General features: G+C 37.4%; 1 protein-coding gene across 2 annotated transcripts in view; it reads right to left on the minus strand.

The window, feature by feature from the left end:
* Positions 1-511: 511 nt before the first annotated feature.
* Positions 512-19,060, minus strand: part of CHRFAM7A (CHRNA7 (exons 5-10) and FAM7A (exons A-E) fusion) — a 45,912-nt gene continuing 27,363 nt past the window's right edge. Inside the window, exons 4-11 of one of the 2 annotated variants that reach the window (XR_003923547.2) lie at positions 16,477-16,586; positions 10,884-10,963; positions 9,549-9,716; positions 8,963-9,157; positions 7,543-7,629; positions 6,768-6,877; positions 3,822-4,660; positions 512-2,632 (exon numbers count right to left, since the gene is read on the minus strand). Coding sequence is in view for 1 of the 2 variants with exons in the window: in XM_030015390.2 (XP_029871250.1) it covers positions 4,142-4,660; positions 6,768-6,877; positions 7,543-7,629; positions 8,963-9,157; positions 9,549-9,716; positions 10,884-10,963; positions 16,477-16,586 (1,269 nt within the window). In the remaining variant the exon portion in view is untranslated. Of the gene's footprint in view, positions 4,661-6,767; positions 6,878-7,542; positions 7,630-8,962; positions 9,158-9,548; positions 9,717-10,883; positions 10,964-16,476; positions 16,587-19,060 lie in introns of both variants that reach the window. The other variant, XM_030015390.2, reaches the window with a different exon arrangement.

Here is a 19,060-nt window from a genome sequence, read left to right on the forward strand (position 1 = left end):
TTGTAAAGATAGAAAGCTTTTCAGGAAGCTGTATCAGCATGTGGGCAGTACAACTCATCTGTCTGCAAAAAACTACACTGGCATGTTTTTTCCCCATCTGGGGGATATTCTGCTGATTAGATATTTTTTCACCAGTAGCCAACAAACAAAATTTGCAGCTGGCAAAACCAGCAGTTTATTCAGCTGGTATGGATTTGTTTTTTCTCTTCTGTTTCTCTCTTCTGTGTTAAACTTCAAGAATGAAGTTAATACTGCCATTAAGGCCAGTCCAAAACATAGGGTATTTCAGTCCTACTTGGTTAACTTGGACCACTTATGTAAGACTGAAGTAATATATGTTTGGTGTGGGACTGGTTTGCTAGGAGAATGCGAATGTATTTATAATTATCGAAGACGTTTGTCATCCCAGATTGATATATCCAATGACATTTTTCTGTCTTTTATGGCTATTCATGTTTTCTACTGCTTGAGTTTGTTTCCATTTTAGCAAAATGAGAAAGAATCAAAAGTCTCTTGATCTAAATCTTTTATTTGTACTGGACTGAAAAGGTATTGAATTGCTTATATGACAATCAGTACCTGACAGATGTAACATCTCTTTCTAGTGCCCTTTATGCATTCTTAATGTAAAAAATAGTATAACAAAAGGAAAGAAAATCTGGGACTTTGGTTTACCTTCTTTTCTTGTTAAAGAAGGTGAAAAGTTGAATTGTCACAGGTGAACTGAGATTACATCCTGCAGCTAGACAGAATGTAAAGAGAATTTAAAGAAACCTTTAAAAAAAGTCTTACATAGTATTATCAATTCCTATATAAAATAATTTAATATTTTAAATACTGTTTAAATAATTTATCTGTATTTAAAACTAACCTTTTAAAATTTCATGTTTGGAACTTTTTTGGCATTAACACTTAAATAAAATTTTTTAAATATTAAAAAGTTTTTAAAATACTCAATACAATTCAATATAAAAACAGAAAAAGTAATATACATTGTTCACACATAGTATTGTACATGACAGCTGAGCTCTATAGTGAGCTTTTGAATTTGTCAGACAAGTCATAGCTTAGTTGTGGTGAACCACTTGCTTATCCTCTCTCTGGACTCTTAAGATCATTACAGATCCTTACCATCAATATGTAGTCTTTAATATTATATACGCATACTGTATACAGTATTTTATTTCCATCTTTATGCCCAGAATTGTAAATAAATATTTTTCCCAGCATTTAGATCAAAATATTGTTTAGCGCATACATGAATATATTTAAGACACACACAATTTGACAAGAAACATACCAATTTTGCTCAGCTCAGTTATAGGAAAATTTAACTCATAGGTGCAAAATAACGTAAGTGAGAAGTTGTCACTGTTGTATTTAAAGTTTATAATAATCTTATTACCAAATGTTTACAGGTTGTGTTAACAGTAGGAAAATTAGGATTCATTTGTCCCTTTGGTGCATTTTCATTAATCCTGCCAACAATAAAGGCAGTAGTGTAGGCATGATGCCGGTGTCTTACAGCTACTTTGTCTAACACCTAGTATTCACTGACAGTATTACAAACTTTGACAGTATTACAAACTCAGTGTTACAGACTTTGGCAGGACTTCACTAAAGGCCAAATACCAGTCTCCAGTTTTTAAGCGTAGGCATGTCTGTCATTGATAATGAAGTTTACTGTCAAATTGTAAATTGTTTTCTCTATCCTTCTATAAAGAACTCCTGTATTTAGCAAGATGATTTCTACAGATACTGTAAATGGATTCTGGTGGAAAGAGGGGTACTTTCATGCTTCCTATATTACATGTGTCATGTATTATGATTGCAATAGTTGTGTCTCATTGTACAAGGTAGTCCCTAAAAGTCTTCCATTTCTTCTTGAAAAAATTCCTCTCCAAGAGGACCCCAAACCTTTACAAACACTAAATGGAACATTCTATGTAGCTTTTGCAGAAGGAAAAAATACCAATGCAAATCAACATTCACATCAGGAAGCCTAGTCTAGAAACATTACTCCGAAGAGCAGCACATGCCACATCATATGTGTAGTTATTCACAAATGGGCAAAACTCACATTTCAGATTTTGGACTCAGTTTCCTATTCATATGCAATCTACAAACTAGAAACTATTTGCAGGAATTATTGCATGGCTAATTCTTAATAATTGTTCCTGAAAATATAACATCACAGATAACTCTGAGACAGTTTCAAGATGAGCTTTCAAGAAGGATTTGAATGCTTTGCTCATGTCTTCACAGTGTGAGATTCTGAATGAGCATTCAGGAAGACAGAATTCACAAACTCTAAGAAATATCCTGCCTTCCTTTCACTCTCCCTGCCCTTTTCTCTGGCATGAAGGTGCTTAAGCAAGGCGTTCACTCGGGTGATGGACTATACCTGTGGTGACTCTGGGCTTGGTTTACATGAAATTTGATTCTCCTGCTTTCAGGGGAGCAGACTCTGAAAATGAAATTGTTATCTAGGGAGAATAAGCATTTCAGTCACTTTATTTTAATCCAGCTCAAGAGATAAACTGAGGCTTTGAGTTTATTTCACAGTAAAAACATGGTACAACAACAGGCCTCCATTTGTGTCTCTGAAGACCTCAGCCAAAAAGTCAGGATTCTGCAGGACAAAGCAAGCAGTCAATGCTAAAGTAATCCTCCCCCACACCTTTTACCACTTTGATCACTGGTCAGGAATACTGGTGTGCCGGCAAGAGACTAATTCTCAGCTGTTCTGTACACATGAAGTCTCAGGTCCCGGTATTCTCAGCTCAGCCCTTTTCATTAAGACATTGAAGTTGCATGAAAACTAAATATATTTTGACAGGAGAATTTCAGAATCAGAAATAACATGAAGTGATGAACTATTAGTTTTGCCTTTGCAAATGTCTGTCTAGATGTAAGAGAATTTGTATTTATGTCTTAACCTTTCCTTGGACGTATATGCAGTGTGTACATATAACTATATATTTATACAGTTTATAGTTTATATCAGACCCAAGAAAGCTTTATTATTCATTAGTGCTCTTCAGGTGATAAACTGAGCAGAAAAGGTGCAGTTTTCTTGTAAAGACACGTTATGGTGGTTCAACAAAAAGAGGTCTATAAAAGGCTAAGCATACGACAGCTCAAACATCTAATTTTTAAATTAAAACCTTGATCGCAGCATTTAATGGCTTCTTTTTACTTTAGATTCTTCATTTATGCTTAAGCCTGTACAAGACTGAGTTACTTTTTCCACATTGCAATCCGGTTAACAGTAAAGAGACAAGTGTGTGTATTTTTTTAATTCTTTTTTAAACAAGTGAGGAAAAAGGCATCATAAATCCTTCATTTTCTTTTTGATAGTGAAAAAGGTCATCAGTTGAAAAAATGTCTTTCTGGGGAGATGGAAGAAGTAGTAAACACTGCGAAAATTACTGTGAAGCCTGTTTGAGAATTCAGGCCAAACTTCTAGGTCAAATCCAGAAAGGACAAGTTATGCAGTGTATCTTCTTAACTTTCAGGTTTCTGGTGTCTCAGACAAATTCAGAATCCTGTGAAGTCACATATGCTCTCTCTAAAATGCCTGGAGGGAGTTGCAGGTCTGACTGGTTATGAGTGAGCTGGAGAGCTACATACCACAACTCAGTAAGAAGCAGTAACTGAAAAGCAAACTATTTCTCCCTGCTGTTTGAGCTTCCTTCTATTTGGATTTAATCCTCTCCTAAACATAAGTGTTTACGATCCCTCATTCAAATAGTTAAGATGGACCACCTTCTATCTTTTATAGAAAGTCTGGAAGAAGTGACATTGTTGGCATTGCCTACCTGTTATTTTGTAATAGCCAGTTCAAAAGTGTGTAAGAGACGGTGGTGCAATACCCTGTCACTCTGAAGGGACTTGCAGCCACTTCACTTCTCCCACAGAAGAGTGCTCAGAGGAGCTGTGCACAGGCAGCCCAGGGAGAAATCCTTGGCTTCCCTTCTGAAATGGTGCCACTCTTCCAAAAGGAACTCAGGACCAGAGAGGGGTACAAAAGAAAGCAGACAATAAGAAGCAGTATACTTACTAAAAACAAGCGATCAAACAAAAACACACCGTTATTTGCTACATATCATACTTCAGAGAATCAGATTGTACTTAGGAGTTAAGCAAAATCTTTAGACACAGCCTCTACAAAGTTTGGTGCTGACATTAAAATACCAATTGTACAAATGATTGTGAAGACTGAAAAAGCCATCAAGCAGAGCCGATCCACTACAGAGGCTGCAAACTTCCATTCGTTGCAAATGGCTTCCTCTTCATCCTGGTCTCTGAATCGGTTTGCAATGTACCTGACCTCTTCCAAGATCTTAGCCAAATCTGGGTCACCTTCAGAGGGGTGGCCACTGTGCAGGAGGTTTTCTTCATCTGTTGGTGAGCAGGTCATCCTCCCACAGATCACCCCTGAATCAGTGGTAGGTGTGCAGTGAACCCCTTCCAGCCCCCTAAACCCAATGTATAGCATATTCCCATTACTGGATTGCTGTCCACTCACAGTGTTCATCTCCACACTTGATAGGCTACATCGACGCTGTTTATGTTGACAGGCAGGACGCACTTTATCTTCCCCTGGTCTTTTCATCCTCAGAAACCAAGCACACCAGTTGAGAAGGATGATTCTTGTCTGAAAGAAAATTTTTGAGAATAAGCATCTCTTCACACAGCTGCTGTCTTTGGGCACTGTTGGTTATTTTTACAGCCTGGATGACTGTCTGGTCCATGGTCTCTGCTTAGTCTGCACAGGAGTTCTAGAAAATGGTGCCAGAGTTTTCCAGCTGATTAATTTGCCAATCACTGAGGCTGCTTTCTTATTCTAGCAGTGCTGTTAATTGCCTCAGGCTGACTACCACTGTTGGGAGCCCCCCCTCCTCTGATGGGAATCTCCATGGTGTTGATTTTTCCTTACACTTGAACATTGATATGGCAGCCTTTTCCACTTTTACTAGAAACTATGAATTTAAAAAAAAAAACACTTACTGAAGAAGAGTTACTTTTTAATAGTCTTAATAGCGCTGCTTTAGATTGTAGTCAGTAAATTACAATTCTTTCACTCATATTTGTGCTCTAATATTAAATTCACTTGATATTACTGTTTGGAGGGGTCTGCTAAAACAGATGCTATACTGAACTGGACCGGGCCACCAAGCTTTAGAAGGTTTTGGCTCTGTTCTCACGTTGCTTTCATGACATTTGATTGCAGATTTTAGAAAACAGATCTGGATATAGCATGGAGAAAAGAGGGAAAAAATACTTTGATTAAAAAAACATGCTTTGCAAATTTAATCAGTGAGTTTCATTTTATTGTTTTCTACATTGCCTTAATCCAGCCTTACAGAAAGTGCGGGCAGGCCAGAGACTGTTCCAGTTCAGATGCAAGCTTCTGTAATTTAGTTCAATCAGATTTTAAGAGCTCATTCCAGTGTTTCTTTTCCAGAGCACTAATGAAATATGATTGTCTCATACAATATGCAAATCTTCCACTGTAATTAATATTAGATTTGGTCCATTTAGTCTGACTGTGGATTGCCACTCAAGAGTAGATATATCCAGGCTAACATCCCAGCCAGAGACCAGTCTTGCCTTGTTACTCTATTTACACTATCAAGCTGTGCCTAGAAGGATGATATTCTATTAACTGAGGGCCTGATGCAAAATTCACCAGTATCCAAATAATGTTCAATGGACTTCAGCTTCTCGACACTGACGCTCACTCCTCAACCTCAAGTACTCTGTTTTCTGAGGATGTTTAGCTCAGTACTAAACATTTGTCTCCTTTAGGTCACCAAACATGCATCTAAAGATATATCCCTTTTATTCTCTTAATTCAAATTTATTTTAAAGTCACTACCCCAGAATGGGCCAGGGAATATCTCATTATCTCTTGGCTGCAGAACACTGCTATATGCACATTCTTTTTGGCTAGTAAGGATAATAATAACTCATTGTTCTAGAGAGAGAAAAAGGGAAAGGGCTTTCCATCTTCAGTAATGCCTGATGCTGCCATGAGCTGGGTGAAGTTAGGAAGAGCAGACAGTTAGCTGATCATACTCATCAATATTTAGTAATCCAGTATCAGAGTAATGTTCTCTGTAAAAACAACCACTCATAGAAGTACATTATAAAGAAAGTCGTATGTGCTTAGAACAAGACTTTAAATTTTCTTTGCACTCTACAGATGTTCTTGACCAGAGATGTAAAGATGAGGATTTTCAGAGCAAGTTTCACTCCCACTTTAACAGCCATCTTTAACAAGTGCTTTTTAGGCTATTGATGTTTCTGTATGCACAGCAGCTAAATATGTAGCGGCTGCACAGTTGCACCTTGAGGCTAGTGTATTTCATGCATTTATAATCTCCATCAGCATCTTGCTCTTTTCTTCTACCTGTTTCAACTTTTGACATCTGCAGCTTATTTGAAAATCACCTCCACTAGGATATTTAGGTTTTAGAAAAATCCTGAGGTGCTTCTAGCTGTTGTGAAGGAGATTCTGAATATAGAAGCAAGTTGAGGTATATTAATTCTCTCTCACGCACACACACTCTCTAAGAAGCCAACCACACGAAACGTATCTGGACATCTAATTTCTGGTGAAGCTACTTTTCAAAACAAAATGTTTAGGAAGGATATATATGTTTTGAACAATAAGAAGTAAACATGGGTCACTAGCTACTCTATCACATCCCTGATCTGGACATTTATGACATGGATAATGAATGAAAATCAAACCTTACCCATTTAGGCATTTTCCCCCCATCTGGATCGTGATGATGGTATTGTAGAACAATAACAGTGACAACAACAGAAAGACCAACAATAATCATAGTGCTGGCAAAATACTGAGCTGCAAAATAAACAGATAATTACAGCAATATACGTTGGCTGATACTGCTTTGTAGCTATTATAAGAGGTGTTTATATACATGCATACAGAGTGTTAAGTTCTTTTTCCAGTGTAGTGATACACATGCTACTTTAGGTACTTGTGAAAGATTTCTCAAAAGCAGAAGGAGCAGCCATTCTTTTGAGAGGATAACCAGCCTTTAGCAATTGTCTTTGTGGAACTGAGCACCTGCCTTTTCTAAGCAACCTTGAAAAAAATTGTCCTCTAATTTTCTTCCACTGGTATTGTAGAGCCTGGCTAGTACTTATTTTGAAAGTTTCTCCTTCTGTTGAGCAATTACAATGGGAAGATTAATCAAGTTTAGCTCTGTATTCCTAGTGTCTGGCCAATTGTGTTGAAACCGCAACAACTTCCATGGAAAACTGACTCCCTTACACTTTCCCAAAATACTCATAGGTTCTCTATTTTGTTCAGAGCAGAGAGCACAGAAGTTGTATAGCGGATCACACCCATCAGAGCCTCTCATCAATTGGCAACATTTTTTTAATTCAATTGCAGTAGACCATTGTACAGATGGTAATTTGCCTTACTGCTGGCCTTCATGCAAAGTCACTGTACCTCATTTGACAAAATATAAAAGTGAATAAAAGCAGTAGTTAGCTTACCAATTAAGGGCACAGAATCAGATGTTGCTGGCATAATTTCAGCCACAAGTAACATGAAGACAGTGAGAGACAATAAAACTGTTATACCTGAAAGATAAACATGAAGTATGAAATTAGATCAGGAGCTTGTAATTACAAGGCAGTAAGAAGCAGAAAATAAATCTGAAGGAGTGCTTTTAGCAAGATGCATTCCCATTGTTACCCTCATACCAGCACATTAGTGGTACTCCCATCCTTTCTTGTACTACCTCAAGTTCAGGACAGCAGTGCTGCCAAACTAGTACCAATGCTTGCACAGACATATATATTTTTACATCCTTGTAACTGTTAAGCTTTTATCACCATTTGCTAATTAGCTGAGGTAAATCAAAGTCATTCTTGCTGCTTGTTTGCTTTAGAAAGATGGTGTGATTTTGAGTATTTGAGCGTATGACACTCAATTAATGGGCATGGAAGCTATGGGGGAGGTAATGCATAATATTCCTGAAAAACAGATTTGCTGTCTTGGACAGATTTTGGTATCTCTGATATTAGCTGTTGGGTTCTGCACGTGGCTATGCCCAAGCAGTCTCGACTGTTGATTTTGGGAGTTTGACTTCTTTTGCTTGGTGATGAGCTCCCATCTTCCTGGAACAAGGCTTAGCTCTTTTCTCAGGACTAGTCTTAAACAAGAAGGAGTCATTATCAGGTGGAAAAGGATTTAGGAAAAGAGAATTAATCTTAAAATATGGGGAGGGACTTCTTGATTAGGGAGGCTACTACTCAATTAAATCATGTTCTGGAGAAATGTCAATTTTGTTCCTACCTTTTAACAGCTATGTTAACTTAGTAGAAGCCAGTGCATTTGCAGTTTTGTATGAGGCAGGAAGTTTCATTACATATTAAACCTCCATCTTAAGGATCAAGTAATTAAAGTCATAAGATTTGTTTCACAAACCAATACTTTAGTTAAAATTCTCTACAAAAATTAGAATAGTAGCAGTTAGAATCAGTCTTTCTGAGAAGGCACCTTAGGCTCTTAATACAACTCACTATTAAAAGGAAATATTAAGAAGAATTCCATGTTAAAGTATTCAAATGCATATTTGTAAACTTAAGCTCTACTCAGTGAATGTAGGATTTTACTTCAGCAAATAAGCATCAAAAAATGAAACCCTGCTTCTTAAGGAAGGCAGTCAGGAATTGTCATGCTTCAGCTTGGTTGTTTGGAATTCCTCCATTTCACAACTTCAATGTACCCTAAGCTGAGAGCAAGGGTTAAACATCACACAGCTTCAGCATCAAACAGTAAAAATAGCTCATGAGCCAGAATAGGGCACACAAGCTATTCCTCGCTGCCTACTAAGACTGTTTAAAAAACTTTTAAAAGGACAACTTCTTTTGGTTTGGTCATATTTACAATATCCTATTAAGGGTTTACCTAGTGAGATCTTTTCTCCCGAGTCTGCTGGAAGCAGAAAAACTAACAAAGCAAGTGCTGATATCAGTACACAAGGAATAAGAAGATTGAGTCCATAATAGAGAGTCCTACGTCTCATAGTTACTGTGAATGTTACATCTGGGTAGGGTTCTTTACAACATTCATAAAAACTCTCAGTTCTCTTCCCAGGAACTCCTGTGTAGGAGGGAAAAGGAAGAAAACCAGAAATTAATGTGAATAAACTGTGTATTATGTAGTGATTATTTTAAAAAAGGATAAATGTAGCTTTCTAAGTTTTACTATAGGTAAAACTACTTCTATGAGCTTAATTCCCAATTAAGTCATTTTTGTCAGATAATAAAGGAAAATCAGATAAAAGATACTTATTGAATTCAAGAAGCAATTTTGTCACCTACTTCCGTATGTTGATTTTCATCTTACATCTGTTCTCAGAGCTTCAAATGCCACTAGCTAGGTCATTTATTAATTTAATTTCTGTCCTCATTTCCCAATCATTATTCCATCCATTTCAGCAGTGGAGACAGGGCTGCAAGTTCACAGTGTAAATAAGAAATCAAGAGCTTACCTACTAAATCCCACTCTCCATTTGAAATATAGCCAGATATATCTGCTTCTTGCATTTGTAAGTCCAAGGACCAGCCTCCATAAGTCCAGGATCCAAACTTCAGGTTACACTTCTGAACATCAAATGGAAACCAGCGCACATCTATGTAGCATGAGCTTTTAAATATGCCTAGATTGGATTTTAAACAAGAACACTTAATTTAAATGCTTTTTCCATATAATTTCATGTACATTTTGAAAGCAGACCTTGTTCTACATTGCACCCCATTTTTTACTTGTAAAGCGTATTTAATCTCAGTTGTCTCTTGACATGTAAATAGCAAAAGTCACTCATAGAAAAGGGAAAGAATTGCACCATTAATGTATTGATGTTATAAACTATTTTTTGAACTACATTTCCATTTTGGCACATAGTGGGCGAATATCTAGAGAACAGCTCAGATTTCTAGATACTGTATTTCAGAAAGAAATGAAGCAGAATATGCATTCTGATTCTCCTATTTCTTTTACTGAATAAAATAAGAAATCCTAAAAGATTATTTGCTGTTTTATTAGATTTACATGATCTTGATTTATTCAGGAAAGCTAGTTTCTTATTCTTCCCTTGAATGAAAATGAGTCACGCTAAATGAGTCAGGCCCCTGTCATTTAGCAGCTTTCAGAATTAAATTGAAAAACCCCCACCAAAAGGAACATCTTAAATCAAAAGAACAACAGGCAAACCCCTGAAATCCTCTGGGGATCTTAGATGGAATTTAATTCTAAGAATTGTGCTAATTGAGCCTGGGAACAGAAACAGTACTCCACCGCTGTACATCCAGAGAATCAGTGATATATTTCTGATATCAAATAATTATCAAGCACAGACTACTTCCCTTTTAGACTAAAAATTGTTGTGATGAAGCATCCAGTGAATCACTTCAAATAGAAGATACATCCAAGATATTACTAAGCATCTTACTATAAAGTTAATGTATTAATAGAAGAAACAGCTAAATTAATGAAATACATTTTTATTAAGAGGCATTACCATGGCTTTAATAAGCAATATATTTTTATATTAGAGGCTTATATTTCTTATCTTTTTTTATATGTCCACACTTCTGAAATAGTGCATTATGACAGAAGATTTTACATAATTGCAATTAAAAATATATCTTGTATGGTGTTTCTCATACAAAAGTATTAACCATGTAATTCATGATGCATTCAGCTTAAATCTATCAGATGATGCTAGCTAGATAAATAAAATATCAGAGAATTTATGTCAAATTTGAAACCACACCATACATAAGTAGTCTGAGTTATCAAAATTTATGACATGAAAACAGCCTACCTGGTGGCAGATACTGGCAATGTCCTGAAGAATTGACTAAAACATTAGTGTGAAATGTAGCATCAAATCTTTCATCAGCACTAGAATAGGGAAGAAAAAAAATTGGTTATATGCTTTTTGACTGGCTGAAGAATATCTGAGATGAATCTGTTCTTCATAAAAGGATTATTCCTCCCCAAAAACTTGACAGCTTTTCTCCTGTCACCACTTTTCTGTGGCGTCAGAGTAACTGGCCTGATACTACTGGATTTGTTCCTGATTAACTACTCTAAGTGAAGGTGAGCCACCTCATTCTCGCTGCTCACCCATCCCACTACATTCATTACAGTGCCTTGGCTCTATTGATTTCCATTTTTGAAAGTAAGCACTTTTAAAAAACTTCTCAAGTAACTGTACAGGGAAATCTGTTCTCTTGCTGTCTACATTAACAGCAGCTAATGAATACTGAGGAGATGGATACTCAGTGTTTCATCCTACCCCTTTGCATGGGTGAACGTTATTACTACATGTCATACATAAGACTTTTAATGCAGCTCCAGCCTTCATTATCTACTTCAGAAGCCACCAACTGGGTTCAGCAAAAAAAACCCCAAAAACTATTAGAGGTGTCAGTGTAGTGGTGCTGGCCAGGACTGCCCTGATGTGCTGTTCTCACACATCTCTATAAAAGAATCATAATGTTACTTGGAGAGTGCTTGAAATTATGAATTAGTGGCTACTGCCAAGGAATCTCTCAACTACATCTGACACTATGACCCAGGAATTTACTAGGCGTTAAAATTTTAAGAACTTCTGGATGGGAAACAACCTATTTTCAAATATTTAGATGATGAAATAAAGGCTCTTTCCTATGACAAGTTTAGTAAGTTCGCTGACTCTATGAAAGACGTTTAGATTATTTAGCATTGCAATACATGTATACTCATGTAGTATTATGCCCTATTTCACAGTTCCCATTTACTACTGCAGGTTTTCGTGGTAAGTTATTACAGATTTTGATCTATACATCCTTTAAAGTTCAGGACCTAGGTATTCATGAAATTGTCATAGTTGTTGAAATTGGTGCCTAGATTAAATTGCACAGAATGTACTGGGAGGGTACTAGCAGTGAATGATCCTTGCATCTCAAAATTAATTCAGGAACTGCTGTGTCGAGTTCACGTCTGATGGCTGTTGGCCCTGATTACAGACACAGGCTCTTTTCTTGGGCTTTCATTGGTGCAGGGATAAGCAAAATGAGACATAGGCTCCTGTATTTTGTTGTATTGTTTGTAGTTTCCAGTCACCTTGCGGGGAGGGGTTGGCACACAAGGCAAATACAGTGCCAGTTGCTCTGGGCCAGGGCAAAGGAGGTCGCACGAGCCTCAGGGCCTGGCTTCTTGCTGCAGTCTGTGCTTTCATTGATCTAAAAACCTGTGTCGTCTCTAGGTTGATTTGAACATGGCAAGTCTCTAATGTCTCTTTGCCTATTAGTGGTTTAGTATCTCATAATTTTCTAATCATCTTCTAAAACATAATCAGAAAAATACAGTAAGAATCTAAGATGGGGAGAAAGTGAAATATTCATAATTCTAGCAGAAAATGAAGTATAATAAATGGCACATTCTTCCAGCAGGAAAACCCTTACTGAAATACTGTTTTTAAAAAAGAGGACTTTAATATTTCATCTATTCTGATGCAAATTTTGTATCTCAGAAGCTAAAATAAAGCAATCACTATTTTAGTTATTGTTACTTTGCTTTTATTTTCCCCTTATGTATTTGAAGAAATTACATTTTAAAATTATCTGGACTGGTCTGTGAAATACGCAGACAAGAAGAAACTAAATCCAAATAATTACATGCCCATCTGGAGTTGCACTTTTTCCTGTGGTGAGCAGAAAGCTCACAGTGTTGAAAATCTTTGCAATTTGAATTTGCAGTATTTAATTTGAACTCTGAAGACAAGTAGAAAAGTCTAAATATTATGTATGTAGCATGAATGGATTCTAGGACTTTGAGGGGAAAAGGCAATTCAATTCTAAGGCAGTTGAGCTAATGTAGACCGCTCTCCTTCAGATTCACAGCTCATGGCTGGATTGTCTGAGTGTGTGTTGCAGCTTCTCTTCCAGTTGGAGCACTAATTGTTCTCCCTCCTCATCTTGGCTGCCCGTTTTCATGACATTTTTAAGAAACTGGTACTGCTAAGATCTCTACTGATTGCCCTGCTAATTTTGGCAGAAATGGATTCAGAGGAAATTAGGGAAAGGGGCAGCAAGAAAGATCATACACAAACACCTATATTCACACGGGTGTGCATGCCTACGTGTGCATCTTGTTTCCTTGGAAAACCAGACTTAAAGTCCTGCAACAGGTTTCTATATTAGACATAGACAGGTAATTGCTTTGACTTGAAATTAGTAAGGGCTACATGATGAAACTCAGAACAAGTAGTCAAATTTAGGATGTAAAAATATCCATGCCACACAAATGACTTGTAAAGGGGAAATTAATGACTAGAAATAAAATTCTTAGCCTCCTAGGCTAGATTCTGTTCTCTTGCCCTTGAGCAGAGGGCAGTTAAGCACCAGAGGATTGCTTCTAAGACCTTGCTGCTGTTTCTGGTAATTGGCAAAAATAAAATTTTCGAAAGGACACTGGTGATCAAGGAACCTAGGTTTCATTGCCATGTTACTTTGGCTTTCATAAGACACATTCTTAAAAGAATATCAAGAGGTACTTAGACTCAAATATGAAATTCTTTTTTCTGAAAAAAGATCATATGTGTTTTTTCTACACTGTAATTCTAATTGTTTTTTGAAATGCAGTGCTTCAGTTGGGAATGCACCAAGTAGCTAAGCCTTTGCTTGGTGAGACTTTGAACTCAAATGTAATGATAGAAAAACATTTCTGCTACGTTACTTCTTCAGGGTATAACCACTTGAAAGCATATACTGACTGCAGTACATTGAAATGACAAAGCTGTACCTAGCAGATATAATCCCACTGGCACCTATCTGGAGAATCTCAGGTTTATAGAACTGGAAAGATGAAATTGTTAAAATGAGACATAACTACCAGAATTTTTGTAATTCCATGAAGTACTGAACTCTATGTGGCCATTTGGAAAATAATACCACCAGAAACGAGCACTTTTAATAAGCCTAGTAAAACTAACAAAGTGGAAGAGAGCCATACATGACACTAACACAGTCAATCCTGGAATTTGTTCATAGGCCAAGATTTTCTTCCCTCAGACAAACTACAGATGAACTGGCCCTGCTCTTCACGATAGACTGGTTGTAAAATTTAATACAGCTGCCCCAAGTTTCTCTATACTAGGCTGCAGCAAGATGTGTAAGGACTCACGACATAGTGAAACATGCATTCATTAAAAACAAAAGTGAATTTATAGTTCATTAATTTCTTTGTAACTGCAGATGCATGTCCCTAGTGAAGTGTATAGAAATTGAAAGCATCTATCTCAAAATACCATGTCACTATAAGAGAACATCATAACATTCCCAATGCAATTTCATACAGGAATAAGAATTTGTTTTAAATAGCTTTGCTCCCTGGCTAAACTCTGAATAAGATTTAGGATTGAATATGTGTTTGAAATACAAACACTGTAGAAAAATTCTTCATGACTGTGCCATAGTTAACAATCTCAAGATTTGAAACCCTATATTAACAGAAAACAAGTGTTTTCAGTTTTTCAGGTTATTAAGTTACCCTTCTCATTCGATAATGCTCTTTGGCTACAGTTAGCATGTATGTATTAATATTACTAATTTCTAAAAAAATTACCCTTTCATTTTGGATGTACTTACTTAAATATTGAAGCATAAATCCTCAGATACACTGAAAGTCTCCTCTCAGGTATGTGATATATGTGAGGAAGAATAGTGTCATAATTCATTCTTTTGGAAACCTCTAAACTGCTGTTGTAGAGTACCAATTTTATGGCATACACAGTGTGTTACTCAGCAGAATGGAGATGAATGCGTGATTTGTCAGATTCTCCCAAGAATGCTGTCATTTACAGAACCAAGGTAGCTAGGAATAAATGCTCAAGAGAAGAAATTTGCATTGAAAAATACATTAAGCAAGATTAATGTTGCAAAAATACCTATCCAGGTTGCATGCTGCTCCATTTTGTGTACAGAGCATTTGAAAGGTTTTTCAGGCTGGTGTATGGACAACTGAAGTGCTAATTGCCGTGCTTAAACCAGAAACAAGAATTAATCTTGACAGGCAGTTACCGTAAGTATGGTGAACTCTAGTGGAGATCACCTCAAATCATTTTGTAGTAATTGTACCTCTGAGAGAAGCACTGCAGCATGCTGTAAGCAAAGCAGTAATGTAGGCCCTAGAGAGAAGCACTCAAGTGGCTGACAAATGCTGTCACTGGGTGCTGTTATCACATTATTACAATTCAGCAACACCTGTGACAGTGACATTTATCATAAAGGTAATCATCAAATGGCAAAAGGGAGCATAACTGCAGCTGACATATTGGGTACAGCTATTTTCTAGGTCTTGCTGCAACAAAAAGCAGCTCTTGAAGTGGGGAGGAGGATTCAGGTTGATAAACACAGTAGGGTTGTCTTCTTAGTAAACATATGGCAGAGAAACAGAGGAAAAAAGCCATTAAGAAGACAAAAGGTTCATGTCATCTGCATGGGCAAAAAAATAACAATGTACCTTGGCTACCACAAAAGAGCCAGTGCAACATGTACAAAGCAGATATAAGGTCTTTCCAGTACCTGGGGAACAGCACACAGGCACACAACAGCTGCAGAAAAAGGCAAGTTGTTAAAGAGCAGACAGCTCTCAGTGCTTTATCTTTTTAAACTAAGTAAATTCCACAATGGGAACTACCATATAATAGTGCAGCCAAAGAATCTCTCAATGTCAGCCAAAGGTTCTGCAGTGGATTGATGGCAATCTGTCTGACCCTGAAATAAGCCCAACTCAGAACAGATAGTTTGAAGAGGAGAGCAACAAATAGTCTAGCTATTTTTGTAGCAGGAAGAAAGAGTGACACCAAAACTGGGCATGGGAAAATCCAAACATACTTACTGGCATTTACCTATCCTGCCTCTAGTGAAACCCAAACTAAAACTAGACAAGCAGTCAAAAGTCAGATTTTAATTCACCAGTAAACATTTAGACAAGACAAATAATTTAAGAGGAAATTATCACTACCTGTACCATTAAACACAGCCAGAAAAGTTTACTTTTCTAATCATCTCACAAAACCCAACTCAAATTGGTGGTAGGGAGGATGTCGTTGTTTACAAAGTATTTGCAAATATGACCTTCTGTTGTATAAACAGGAGACCGGTAATTTTCCAGTATTCCAAAAACCTGTAAAGTTTTGGAAAAGTATTTCAAAACCTAGGCATTTTGATGAGATGATTATGTCATTTGCCTTGCCTTATCTTTGCAATTGGACAGGGTGCTAGATAATCTCATCTAGGATCCCCTTCCCATGGAAGGTTGGACCAGTTGATTGTTCAAGGTCCCTTCCAACCTGGGCTATTCTGTGATTCTATAATTCTATAGAATTCTCTTTCTCTCCTTGCACACATAAAAAAAAGTGTGTCTACCTGTTATAGAGAAGAATATCTGGCTTCCAAATCAGTCCATCAGGAAAACGGACATTCTTCACTCCTGGGTATTCAGACACATTCCACTGTAGATAATGATCTGTCCAGTACTAAGACATACACACAAAAAGTAAGTTAGGTCATCTCATCCACTGGTTTACTGTAGTTCTCTAGGGACTGGCTAGCCTGAAACAATAGGTGTTCTCTTGTTAAAGAGCTAGTATCTAGCTTCAGGCAGTGAACTGTTTGGAAAGGGTGAATTAGGCCACCTAGAGCTCAATGGGGAGGCATAAAAATCTCATTTTTCATTTCATACTGCAGTGCACTTAACAGCCTATAAAAGAAGATTTGGGGTGCTTGTGTTTTATTGTTCATGCTGTCTCAGGTGCCAATTTGGGATAGAACAGATTTTCTTTTACAATTCATACATTAACTTCAATTATGTTTATCTTCACAGACAACTTTTTCTTCTGTTGTTGGAAATTCTCAGTTTGCAATAACTTGATTATAGACAGGCAGAGCAGCCAACAGTCACTGCTGACAGGGAGAACAACTGAAATGGCAGAATGGTTAATACTAGCATAGGAGGTCTTAGGCCTGAAGTTAGGCAACCTCTGAGGCAGACGCTCAGCAGCACTGCACTGTCCCACAGGCTTCCTTCCTGGCTGGCACTTGCTGCACTGGAGGCATCTGCCCTGGGGCCTATCCGTGCTCCTTTCAACCCGTCCTTGACTGCCAGTATAGGCAGGGAGTCTGTAGCAGTCAAACCAACAGGGGTTTGATCTGTGTTTAGCATTGCTAAATCCCAGATACTGTCATTGAAGCATATGATCGTGCACGGTCATAAAGAAAAGCACTGCCCTAAACTGCATGGCAGCTCTAGCAAACTGGTTACCTCCCGGTCTCCTGAGAAGCACTAGCATGAGCTACTGTACTTTCCTGAAACTGAGGTTGCACTTCACCCCTTACTAAGCAGATGACTTGTCAGGATACAAGGGTGGTTCCTGTTGTGCGCAAAAGGCGTAAGTAAGAAGTAAAGTTCATTTTGTTTCACAACATGTATTTCCTCTTATAATTTCTACGCTTCATTATATTGTGCCTCTCTCTATCTCCGTATTATGTTATTTACATCAACTTCACATAGCTGTAGGCATCACATAACCTACAGTGAAAACTTCACCAGATTTACAGTGCTTTTGCAATGCCAAAAGTTAGTCTTTTAAATGTAAACTTTGAAACGGGTGGGTAAATGTACAATACTTAGCCCTTCAACAGTCTTGCGGCTGTTGTCAAAATCTTTGACAGACGTTAAGGTCAGAAAAAATTTCCAATGGGTATTGTGGAGGTAATGTTATTGATCACTCCCATGGGGTATTCACATCAAATTGTTCTATGTAATTCCTTGCATTACTGTCACAGGGAAGTTTCAGTTTGATACACAAAACAAGTCCCCAGTTAGCCTCATACTGCAGGTGTTCAAATTCATTCTTGTGCCTCTCAAACAGTGTTTGTAAATGACGGTTTTGATGCATGCAACACATCTAATAGCACTCATTACACATCTTTTGTAAAGCTTTTACTATACAATTTCTTGGCCTATGCTTCCATACTTACTCATTTTTTACTGTGAATTTGTAGCACCTTGTCACCTGGACAAATGATCTGAGTTGTGCATTGCTTTTTCCTTTTGCTTTGCAGATAACAGTTTTTTACAGAAATCTTAAATCAGAATATCTGATTGCCTCTGTTCATAGTTTTTTCTTTTCACTGCTTGCTCCATTCACAGTTCTCTAATTAAACTATGTGTATTGCTCACGTTTATCAATACACAGCTTCTATAAGCTGATCAACTGCTTCTCAACTTTTTTTTTTTTTGGAAATTTTAGATCCTTTTTTACAGTAAATTTTTTTACATGAACTTCCCAATAGACAAATGTCACTGTACTTTTTACCACTTCATCTTTCGTGGAGTGTAGAAATACTGAGATCCTCATGATACCTCTATTTTTTACGAAGTCCAGCAATGCAAACAAATACAATGTGTGGTTTTGAGGCATTCAAACCTGTGGGCTCTTGTTGGCTTTAGGCGACTCACTTTCAGTAGCTGACAGAACAGGTCACTTTCTGAGTGGTGCTTGCAGGGCTGGGGCTGGCAGGCTGCGGGCAGCTGCTGCAAAGCGTGCTGCCCGTTGGCTTGGCTGTGTGCAGCAGGCTCTCCTGTTCATTTCTATCTGAACTGCGTTACAATAATTTATACCAATATATCCAGTAACTTCTTATTCTAACTTCTTTTAGGAGTTATCATCATGGCCGATACGATGTAGCATAGGGTGACAGTGAATGATGTAAAGACAGTCCAAAGGGTGATAGAAAACTTCAAGTCTGTATTAGAGATAATGTTAGGCAGATTGTATGGTTGCTCTGTTCAGCCGTGTATACAAAGTGCTTACCCATCCAGCTGGACACAAGCCACCTCATTTTGTTTTAACTTTAGAGCTATAGTCTCCACTGTAGCTGAAGTACATTTCATGCAGATTAAAATAGCAAACAGCGCAGGGTACTTGGGTTAGTATTAATCTGTGTG

Source organism: Aquila chrysaetos, chromosome 5, assembly GCF_900496995.4.
Source record: "Aquila chrysaetos chrysaetos chromosome 5, bAquChr1.4, whole genome shotgun sequence".
NCBI classification, from domain to species: Eukaryota; Metazoa; Chordata; class Aves; order Accipitriformes; family Accipitridae; genus Aquila; species Aquila chrysaetos.